Source organism: Littorina saxatilis, linkage group LG5 (genome assembly GCF_037325665.1).
Source record: "Littorina saxatilis isolate snail1 linkage group LG5, US_GU_Lsax_2.0, whole genome shotgun sequence".
NCBI classification, from domain to species: Eukaryota; Metazoa; Mollusca; class Gastropoda; order Littorinimorpha; family Littorinidae; genus Littorina; species Littorina saxatilis.
In genome coordinates, this window is record NC_090249.1 from 34,045,549 (window position 1) to 34,057,457 (window position 11,909).

The 11,909-nt window shown below is 42.7% G+C and overlaps 1 protein-coding gene across 1 annotated transcript in view; it reads right to left on the reverse strand.

The window, feature by feature from the left end:
* LOC138967742 (voltage-gated potassium channel KCNC2-like) overlaps nt 1-7,814 on the reverse strand; it is a 35,308-nt gene extending 27,494 nt beyond the window's left edge. The window contains exons 1-3 of the mRNA XM_070340397.1: nt 7,795-7,814; nt 5,876-5,928; nt 5,476-5,741 (exon numbers count right to left, since the gene is read on the reverse strand). Of these exons, the coding sequence (XP_070196498.1) occupies nt 5,476-5,741; nt 5,876-5,928; nt 7,795-7,814 (339 nt within the window). The remainder of the gene's footprint in view (nt 1-5,475; nt 5,742-5,875; nt 5,929-7,794) is intronic.
* Between the last annotated feature and the right edge of the window lie 4,095 nt (nt 7,815-11,909).

Here is an 11,909-nt window from a genome sequence, read left to right on the forward strand (position 1 = left end):
GGACTACATAAAATATGATGACGAACGGAAGTCTGGACTCCTGACACAGGATAGTGGTAGAAGCAAACCGCTCGATTAAAATCATTTCAATTATTTGGCATAGTTTCGGAGCAGTTTTGAGCAAATCCTTGCAGGTGTTTCTAAATTACAGTACAGCTAATGTTCCTTGAACTTCTTAAGGTCCAATTCGTCTGAACTTACTTTAAGTAATTGTGTGGAAAGTTCTTTCACAAGAGCAGACAAAATAATTAGCAAAGTATTCCATACCCTAATAAGTTTTCCCCATCAATCCTCTTTCTGACCTCTGGACCTTTAGTTGAGGAAAAACAGATACAGGGAAAAAAATAATTGTGCTTCAAGTTCAAACCAAGGTGACGGTGAAATCTGAATTCTTGCCTTAGGATGTGTTTGGTTTTTGTTAAACTCACTTCCAGAGCAATTATACAAGACTGCCTATATTGGCATGCAGATGGTGTTTCTTCGTCTATCTGCATACCATTACACACGCGGGGACAGGGTCTTGCCACGCTATTGCAACATATTTTCATGTCCTTCTCAGACATTTTAACTCCAAAAATGGTTACAACTTTTGTTCCGTTGCGTGATCGACAGATTAAAACTAAAAGATGCATGTGTCGGAACAAGCAAACTGCCATATATTGGATCAGTGGTTTAAAAGCCATTATAAGAATAAGTGAACGCGGCAGAGTATGGGCGAGCAGAGAGGCACACTGATGTGGTTGGACATGGGTTGTGGGGGAGGGGAGAGATCGAGGTGATGGGTGGGGGGGGGGGGGGTGTGGTAGAAGCAAGAACACAGAAAAGCTTCAGGCTAGATGGCCGATGACGGAAAGAGTAGAAACCAAGGGCGCAACAAACAAACAAAAAAACAAAAAAAGTGGGTATAGCGGTTGGGGAGTGTGTGGGGGAGTGTGGGGGGGGGGGGGGCGAAAGAAAAAAGAGTTGCACAAGAATACACATAAGAAGATAATCTTGTTAGCTGCCGGCGAGGGCTTTTGGAAAGAATGAAGGCGGCACTAAATTGGTTTAGTGGTCTCACGGCTGAATGCGGCCAACCATTGCTGCCTTTGATCAAGTCCTTTTCTGTTGCCGTGGACTTTGTCAAGGAAACTAGGTTTTGATGAGAGGAAGATAGGGAGGAAGAGAGGAGGAGGACGAGGGAGAGAAGGGGGAGGAGGAGGAGATAGAGAGTTACACAGAGACAGACAGATATAGAGACAGACAGACAGAGAGACAGACAGACAAAGACAGACAGGCAGAGAGACAGACAGAGACAGACAGAGAACAGAGACAGACAGACAGACAAGACGACAGACAGACACATAAACAGAAATACATAGACAGAGACAGTCTGTTGACCTCCACTTGCATTGAGACAGTATTGGTTAGTGAGAAGAGAAGGGGGAGAGAGCGACAGAGGGAGTCACATAAGATGATATCGGCCTCAAGAAAAAAAGAAACTTTACGAAACCAAACACTCTGAATCTTGAAAAGAAGTACCGTGTTTGTGCCTACTAATACCGTTCTTTAGGACACAATGCTTCTGGTTTGAGTACTCTGTTTGTCTCAGGTTCATTGGCATGTCTTGGGGAAAATTGTGTATCAGAGGGTTAAAGATCAACATGAAAACACGCTGATGGTATTGTTTTTTAATTTTTTTTATATATATATATCTGTGGTATTTAGGTGTGTCTGTGTCCAAAACTCGTATGTCTGTTCGTATCTCGGCCACTTTCACTCGCTCTCGTGTCTGTTTGTCTGCCTGTCTGTGCGCACTGTGCTTGATATCGATTTGGTTGCATATCTTTGTCGTTTTATTTATCTTCGACTCTGACTCCCCAGGTCAGTGAGTCTGCGCGATTGCATGTTTGTCTGTCTATTGGTCTCTCGGTCGGGCGGGGATGTAGCTCAGTCGGTAGCGCGCTGGATTTGTATCCAGTTGGCCGCTGTCAGCGTGAGTTCGTCCCCACGTTCGGCGAGGGATTTATTTCTCAGAGTCAACTTTGTGTGCAGACTCTCCTCGGTGTCCGAACACCCCCGTGTGTACACGCAAGCACAAGACCAAGTGCGCACGAAAAAGATCCTGTAATCCATGTCAGAGTTCGGTGGGTTATAGAAACACGAAAATACCCAGCATGCTTCCTCCGAAAACGGCGTATGGCTGCCTAAATGGCGGGGTAAAAAACGGTCATACACGTAAAATTCCACTCGTGCAAAAAAAACCACACGAGTGTACGTGGGAGTTTCAGCCCACGAACGCAGAAGAAGAAGAAGAAGAAGGTCTCTCGGTCGCTAACTGAGGAAAGAAACAAACTTACATCGGTCTCGAATAGCAAAATCAGCTGAATAGACGATAAGGCCAACAACAAAAAGTTGTATGTTTCTGGCCACCCGACCCTACCTAGTTTGTTTCCGCCGACCCTAGACTTTTTTTTTTAATTGCATTTGTAAAAAAAAAAAAAAAAAGCACAAAAAAAGCGTCAAAACGAAAGTAACAGACGGCAGACGACACAAGGGGGATAACCCCGCATCCCTTTTGTCTCATTTGTTTTGTAATGTGTTGTCTTTCTCTTTGTATAGTAAGTCCAGTCTCTTTGCGTCACTGTGTAGTTATTTTCTACCCTGACCACACACAAAAAAAAAAGATAAAAAAATAAAAATCCCTACCTACCTACCCTATTAATTTTTTTGTAGCCATGTTATCAGAAACATACAACTTTTTTTTTTTTGCCTAACAAATAATAACCAACCAAATCTCAGTCAGAGCCTACACATCTACATTTTTAGTGCATAATGCGTTTTCCATGTCGTTTGTATACTGTTACTTGTTCTGTATGTTTCGGGCAAAAGAACTAGTTCAATAAATCATTCGTTCGTTCGTTCGTTCGTTCGTTTGTTGGTTCTCCCTCTCTCTCTTTTCTTCTCCCTGTTTTTCTCATGACAGTGAATGCCATTTTTAGCTCGAGAGGATAAGGCTACCATCTGCATTCTGTCAGAATGTCATGACCTTTCGGATAAATGTATGGCTAGCCAAAAAAACCATGTTTTTTTTGTTTGCTTATTTTTTTGCACCGTTTCTCAATCCAATTAAAAAGGTTCTATCCACCCCCTCACCCCTTTTTTTCAGCCAGGTTTCTATTTCTTCTTCCGCATCTGTCTTTGTTTTTTTAATGCTGTTTTTTCCTTGCTCATTATAAGGGGGTGTCGTTTGTACGTCGTTAAGATGACAGCGCTACATGAGCGGTTGGCTCAATACTGTCCCTCCCTCTGTCTCTGTCTACATAAACTATTGTTTTTTGATTGTTTGTTTTTTGCACTGTCTGTCGGTCTGTCGGTCTGTCGGTCTGTCTCTGACACTCCCTCTGTATGTCTGTGTGTCTGTATCTCTCTATACCTCTCTCTCTCTCCCCCTTTCGGTCTCGAATAGCAGCTAGCATCTGCTGAAGGGACATTAAAATCCAAAAACCAACTCTCCCCCTTTCTTTCTCTCTCTATCTCTCTCTCTCTCTCTCTGTCTCTCTCTCTCTGTCTCTCTTCGTCTGTGTCTCTGTCTCTGTCTCTCTCTTTCTCTCTCTCACACACACACACACACACACACACACACACACACACACACACACACACACTCACACACATACACACACACACACACACATACACACTCACACACACTCACCCACACACACACACACACATACACACTCACACACACACTCACCCACCCACCCACACACACACACACCCACACGGACACACACAAACACAAACACACACAGACACACACAAACACACACACACACACACACTGTGACACCTCCCCCACACCCTCCCCCCCCACACACACACATCCTTCATGTCGCTGTAAAAATGTTCTGTTCCTCGTCATTGTAACGTGGCGATGACAGGGCCCCGACCCGCATACGGCATAATTCGTCAAGAGCAGTAAGATCAATAATATGGCCACACAAATATTGTTATTATTATTTTGTCACCTGTCGACATCAGAGCGCCAAAAGATTTCTCGCTTCCCTTTATCTTTTTCTTCTTCTCTCCCTTCATCTTTCTCATTGGTCTTCCTTTCTCTTTTGTATTCCTTGATTTTGGTCTCAATTCCTTCCTTCCTTCCTTTGTCGTGTTCTTATCTTTCTTTTTGTCCGATGTTTGATTTCGTGCTCATTACAGTGGTTGTCGTTTTCATTTTGAGATGACAGGCTAGGGTTGCGATCTCTGCAGTTTGTCTAAACTGCCAAGAGCTAGCCTTGAATCAATATTTTGGACTCAGAAAGAAAGGAAAGAAAACGTTGTGTATTCCCACCACATGTCAGCCAACGCGCATATACTTCTCTCCCTTTGCCCGACTCCCTCTCTCTGTCCCTCCCGTTGTCTGTCTGTCTGTCTGTCTGTGTCTCTCTGGCACGCTCCCACCCCTTTTCAGTTACATCCACCACTTTCAACTCTCCTAATTCTTCCACGACTTGTGACTTTCGTTTACAAAAGTTACGACGTCAGTTAGTCCCGTTTAAGGTTTTGAGTGGCAGTGGACCAGGAAACTGCAAACGACGCCCTACACCCCCCACCCCCCAACCTCCCCACTCCCTACTCAAATTCACAAAAGCAAGTCTCGAACGTCAACATCTCTGCTTATTTCACTTTTGGAATCAAAAACTTTGATCGGGTTGGACACGTGTCCTGTATTGTAAAAAAAAACCACCCACCCAGGTTTTCAGATAAGTGAAAAATTTGTTTTCTCCCGTTCTTCCTCTGCTTCTCCCCCGATTCTCTCTCTCAACCTCGATTTCCTCCACCACCACCACCCCCTCTCCCTCTCAGTTTCCCCACCCTCCTCCTTTCCAGTCAATGGCAGGAAACGTACGCCAAAATGGGGATGACTCACTGGCTAGATTTGTGTCCTTACGTGAGTGAGTAAGAGCTTTCTTTGCACGGAGCATCACGTCTCGGTGATTAGATTCGTATTGAACGGGAGGACACAAATTGCGCGGCTGCTTGTCACTGGGTCGAGTTGCAGCTCTGGCCAGTTTTAACTTTGGGGACGGGGTAGGATTGTTTTCTGTTTTTCTTGAAGTTGATAATTGAAGACAGAAAACGGACGAGGGAGAACGGAAGAGGGTGCACAGCGCAATCAATGGAAACTAGACATAACATGGGTATTTACGACATACACACATACACGTATCCCAAACACACGCACGAACGCACGTGCCCCCGCACGCACACACACACACACACTAACACACACACACACACACACACACACACACACACACACACACACACACACACACACACACGTACACACACACACACACACCCACACGCATTCATGCTAAAATGGTGTACTGTGTGGTTTGAAAATTTCACCGCGATTAAAAGATTCCCATAATCAAAACCACACTTCCACGTTTTCACAAGCGTCGACTGAAGACCTATACTCACCATGGCCAGCCGTGATGTTCTGGGGTACTCCAAGATGAGCCACACACGCCACTGAAACCGCTCCCAGCCCTTCAAGTTATCCAAGTCCACGTGCACATTCTCCTTTAGCAGCGAGTTGTTGAAGGAGTCCAGGATAGCCTGGTTCTCGATGTAGGAGCGGTAGTGACGCCAGCAGCACGCCTTGATCTCCATCTCGTCAATCTGCCAGAAGTCCAGCTCACGCTTCACCACCGCCCCGCACACCTCCAGCGGTACATGCAGCTCGCCTGTAAACAGGACAGTGATAAGTGGGTCAGTGGGTCATAATAAGTAAGTCAACGGTACAGTTGACTGTAGACTGGACAGTGATAAATGGGTCAGTGGGGCATCTTCAGTAAGTCAGGCCCAGCTCTTGTTTCACCATCAACCCCCACACCAGCGGTACAAATATCCCCTTCCCCAAGTGCAGCTTGTCTGTCAACAGCACAGTTACACATTAGGTCATTGAATCATTTTGTTGGATCAGTGGGTCACTCTAGAGCAAAACATTCAAGTTGACGTTGAATTAGTCCAGCTCTGGCTGCGCCATGCACGGCCTTGCTTCTAGCGGAACATGTTAGTTGCCTGTAAACATGACGGAAGTACATGGCAGGGTAGATCATGTGTAGTAGTAGGTCATCAGGTCATATTGAAAAAAGCTCAAGTGGCAGCTCTGGTGCAGCTTTCCTGTGAACAAGATATAGATAACTTTGTTAATGTGCAGCGATAATGGGCGGTTCTGGTGAGGTTATGCCCCTTCTTTCTTTCGGCTGGTAACTGGCGCCACCTCGCGGCAAGATCACACGAGAAAGGAAAACAAAACTTGCATTGGTCCCAAATAGCATATCGGTTTGGTAACAGTTCGTGTGTAAGTCGTGCATTGTATACGGTACACAGACAATGGTCGGTTCTGGTGAGGTTATGCCCCTTCTTTCTTTCGGCTGGTAACTGGCGCCACCTCGCGGCAAGATCACATGAGTTGTCTCGCGTTATCACCCAAGAAGCGCGCATTCAGCTCTCGTTTGAAGACCCCAGGACAGTAATACCGTAAAATCCCTAGCAAACGCCCAGTATCTAGCAAACGCCCACCCCCACTTTTGGCCAAAAGTTGTGCAGAGGGGTCACTACCAAGCAAACGCCCACCCCCTTTTTTGCTTTAAAAAAAATGTGTTTTAAGACAGTCGGCCTCCTTTATCTACGATTTGTGCACACTGTTCGATAGTTCGCCGGTGTTTTCTTCTTCTTTTTTTCCTATCACAGAACGTTGATCTTTATTTGTGTAAACAAACGGTGTGTTTATTTTTCATTAAAATTGCATAAATCACATGTTGTATCACTGTTTTTTCTCGTAAAAATGTGATGACACTTTATCTTGCAAAGGGGTGTATACCTAGCAAACGCCCACCCCCTACTTGTATCCGAAATCAGTGCGGAGGGGGGGGGGAGGGGGGGCCGTTTGCTAGGGATTTTACGGTAAGTGGGCCACTGGCATCTATATGTATTATGTCTGTAGGTCATCCGCTAGTTAGTCACAAGGCCAGGAGTGCTCATTCTTGTTCGTCGCCTTCACGCACACAAGCGCAGCAGGCCTGTTGACATGCACTTTTAAATAGGTCATTTGAAATTGTCCTTCAATCAGCCATGTAGACACTATGGCTCCTAGTTGACCATCAGGCCTTCTTAATCGTGTCCACTGGCAAGCAAAAATCGCCTGCGAGTATACAGTGCTAACCAGGTTAGTAGGTCACCGTTACTGCAAATCAGGTCAAACAAAAAACCAAGTAGGTATGCAAGCAATGGTATTTGGGTCGGTCAGCAGGCAAGCCGTCAGGTGACTTTTGCAGAACATTGGTTTTTATTTCATCAACACCTTAAAGATCCCCTAGACAGGAGATGTTCACCTGCATCAAGTGATACATTGATCAGTATCTGTTTCCCGAACGATAAAAGGTAAGGCCAAGAAAAAAATTCAATGTTTCCAATTCCCAGACCGAGCCTATGTTTTTCTCCCGACCCTGGAACAAAAGTTAGTATTCTCCAGAGGACACAGCTCGCACGATTTCTGGCCCATAAAAAGCCACATGCCCTTTTGTAAATAAAAGACAAACTTCATTCAAACAAACAAACAAAAGAACGCAACTGAAAATAAACAACAACAAAAATAATCGACTTACTGACCTTAATTTGTTTGGCCTTCTCATCGAAAACACAGTTAATTTGAATGGCCTAAGCTTGTTAAAGAAGCTGTGGCTATCTTGGAAAAAAACCACATTGAAGATCTCGTCTTTCTCGCAGACTGACATATGTTTCAATGACAACATTATGCTAGCAGACAGTTCTAACGTTGCAGTGGAGGCAGCTAGACTGTTGATGTTTAGTATTTATCCAAGTGGAGTGATGCCCAGAGCATAGAGTAATGTGTGACGATTTACATATCAAAGAACAGAAAACAAATTTCATGCAGTTGTTCATTTTTTAGAAAAAAGGGGGTCAATCTTGGTTAATAATACGAAATCAATGCAGGTGTCCAATGATCCGCAAGATGATTCTTCTTCTTTTATTACCAACAATGAACCCAATGAAACAAGTCGTTCAGTAGGTCAGTAAGCCAGAGCTGGCTATCTGAGAGCTAAAAAACAAAGCGATTCCTGTTTCGGCACACCTCTTTAGCCTGGAAGAAAACGATTCTGCGATAAGGCCAAACAAAAATATATATGTTGGTTTAGGGTAAGATGACCAACAAAAATAGGGTCGGTAGGTCGGCTTTTTCTAGTCTCGGTATGGTTCGCAAAATGTGTCAGAGGTTGTTCTTTGGGGATTTTTTTTGAGAAATGAAAAAAAGGTTTTAGGGTCGGCGGGAAAAATTAGGGTCGGTCGGGTTTCCCTAAACCAAGATATATTGTTGTTGTGACACCAGACGGCTTCGTTCTTGACCTCCCAGGAAGCACGATCATCTTGTTTGCAAAGACATTACCGTCGTTACCAGAGGCTACCCAATCGCCGTCATTTCCCGAATTGTGTACCATAGGAAGACACTTAAAACAACGTAAAAGACAGAAAGTATTTGTTTATCTAGTGTCAAGGTTGGTTAATTTCTCAAAGAAAGGGGGTCTAAAAAAAAGGACACTAGTAGCACTATAAGCACTGTAATGTCCATGCAGGAACACCACTTTTAGCTTCTAGCTTGTTGCTGTTACCTGTGTATTTTGTATGTACATGTCATGATTGTACCTTTTGTTAAAAAATAAACTTATGCTTAAACCAAGCAGTAGGCTTGCTGTTATTTTCATACCGATGAATGTGAAGTTATGGAATATGTTAATGAAAAAAATTTCGTTTCAGCCAGAAAGGTTCAAGTGTCACACGAAAGCAGGTTCGGCTTGACGACCGGTGGTTAAACACCGCAGAAAGATCGCGTGTAACGCCCTTGCTTGTCGTAAAAGTGCGGTACAAAAAAAAAAGACAAAAAAAAGTAAAATGTAACTTTTCTTGTCTCAGATTTGTCGTTGATATACAATCTAGGTCACCGCTCATGGCAGCAACTCCACTGTCAACATTAATGTCACAGGAAAGTCAATCCTAAATACCTTTCTGTTAATTTTAATCAGGTATGACCCGGATCTAACAATTTCTCCACTAACCTGCACAAATTCCATAACCAAAAGCTTCATTTCTGTAAGTGCCTGGAGTATGTTCCGTTGCACATGGTACTCGGCTGGAAAATGGCCTGAAATGTGTGTCAGTCAGTCAACCTACGGTATATATATATTAGCAATTGCACTTGACTTTTGCGTGAAACTGCAAAGAGTGTTACAAAGTTATCCCATGAATAGTACAAACTCAGTCATTTAAGTTCATTTTGCATGTCTATCATGATGACAATAATTATACAGAGATAACAAGACCTGTATCTTGCTTCGTAAACTGTTCATGCGTTTATCTATTAAAAATCAACAGAAAAATTGCGGAAAGGGGCATTTTAATGTCCTTGATTGAGTGAGGTTTCTATCTATATAAAAAGATCGTGCTGTTGAAGAATAACTGAACCAATATGTCTGCTGTTGCTTTGTCTAGTCTGTTGACCATCGATATCTACGTATATTGCTATTTCATATGTTACGTGGATTTCCATTGGTCAATTGGGCAAAACTGAGCTCAGTACAAAAGTGATGTTGACGACATTTCCGTCGATATCAGTTTTGATATCGACGACCTCTTTATTGCTTCCCCACTTCAAAAACAAAAACACCTAAATTTAAAAACAAACAAATATATATGAAAATGTAATTATCCCAGAATTTAGTTGAGCAAGTGACTAAAGACTTTTTGAAAGAAAAGACATTTTGAAATACTGAAAAGTACAAGAAAAGAGTGAACATAATAATCAGAGGGAGGGATATGGAACAGCCAAAACTGAGACAAATACTTTTGTAATTTCTTTACAGTAAATACAAAATGTCCAGAGAATTAGCAATATATCTAACATTGACTGACTGTGTGATGATATCTTCTGCTATTGGTCTGTTTCGACAGTGATATCAAAATCTCGACCTCCGGTCTCGATTTTGATATCACTGTCTCAACAGACCATAGCAGAAGATATCATCACACAGTCCGTCAATATTGGGTAATATTATAAGATGTTTGGTGGCTTGTTGACAGACCAGCTGTTTTGTTCGTCCGAGGGGACCATATCGTCTTCGGTTTCATATGTATCGACCACATGAAAGCCGAAAGCTATATGGTCCGGCAAAGTAGGAGGCACTATAGCCCTTACAAATATTTGTTTAGAAACTATTTTGAGAGCATACGTATATATGTCTACAAACGAGACGATCGTGATTCTGTATCTTTGCAGAAAGAAGCTGTCTGGTGTTTCGTGTCTTTTCTGATTGATATCGTATTTCCGTTATTTTTCCCATTTAACACAACGTAGTCTACGATCACTTGACATGACAGTGATACTTTATCACCTTTTTGCTGAATGGAATTTCATTTGGCCAAATTCAAATATAGGTTGGTTTAGGGTAACCCGACCGACCCTATTGTTTCCCGCCGACCCTAAAACTTTTTTTTCCATTTCTAACAAAAAAACCTACTTTTGGCACTTTTTGCGAACCATACCGAGACTAAGGGAAGTAACCTAGCTCCTTTAAAATCGACTAATTTTAAGAGAGAAAACAAGGAGATACAAAAAGGAAAAAAAGCCGACCTACCGACCCTATCACGTTACCCTAAACCAACATAATATTTGTATTTGGCCTTACGAATAAAACACACTTGCTTTTACCAGCTTCCGGAATATATCTGTCTGATATATTGTGTCATCCTGTGAGCTGACCAATGCATTGCCACATTAACCATAACAAAACATGTACAATAACAATAACACACACTTTATTGTCAATTGAAACGGACACAGTCGAACCTGCCCTAGCGACCACCTCTTGTTAACGATCACCCGCCCATTACGGCCACCCCAACGGATCCCTGACGTGTATTTTTTTTCTCAAAATAATTTACCTTTCCATGGCGAACACCTGTCTTTAATGACAACTGTAGGTATGTCCCTGATGTGGTCGTTATCGACAGGTTTGACTGTACATTAAACATGAACAATTGTCTCCAAGACATCTTAAGCTGCCTATGAAAGTTGTTCGCTTTGACAAAGTGTCATTCTTATTCGTCTTATTAGTATTACGAATGCTGTACAGAGTGATGAAAACTCTAATTAAAAACATTCTTTGCGAAGAAGTTGCAAAGTGCCGAGAAGAGAGGTTTGCTGAAAGTAGCGGCATTCAGTGCAAGACGTGCAACTCTACCATTGGGCGTTTTCAAAACAGCATTCTCTTGCGCATGCGTATAGCAACGTGACAATCCATGTCCATCTACATGTTGGTGCTTGAGGGCAGAGAGAGCGGGAAATGAAGGAGGAAACGTGAGCTGACTGCAAACTTCAGTGCCAGGAGAGGGGAAATAAAATAATGTCATTTGGTTTGCATGAAGCAGAATTGAAGACGAGTCACTGTAAAATAATCGACGAAGACGTCCAATGGAATGGTGACATTAACAGTATTCGCAGCAGCAAGATCAAATTCACATGTTTAAGTCATGATTTAAATCAATACTTACACAAATAACGTATTAACTATAATTCAAGGACGTCTAGAACATTTTAAGTAATTCTGTCCTGCACAGAAAAAAGAACATGACAATAAACAATGCTCCAGTTTATATCCTAGCTGAACCCGACTAAAATGTTATGAATACACAGAAATGACAGAGATAAACAACACAGGCCAGAGATAGAAACACGATTGCAATCAACAGGAATAACAATGACAAGAAAGAAGTCGATAGAACTGTAGAAAGCAATGAAAAAGTGGTGTGAAGTGAAATCGTTCATTGAAATCAGT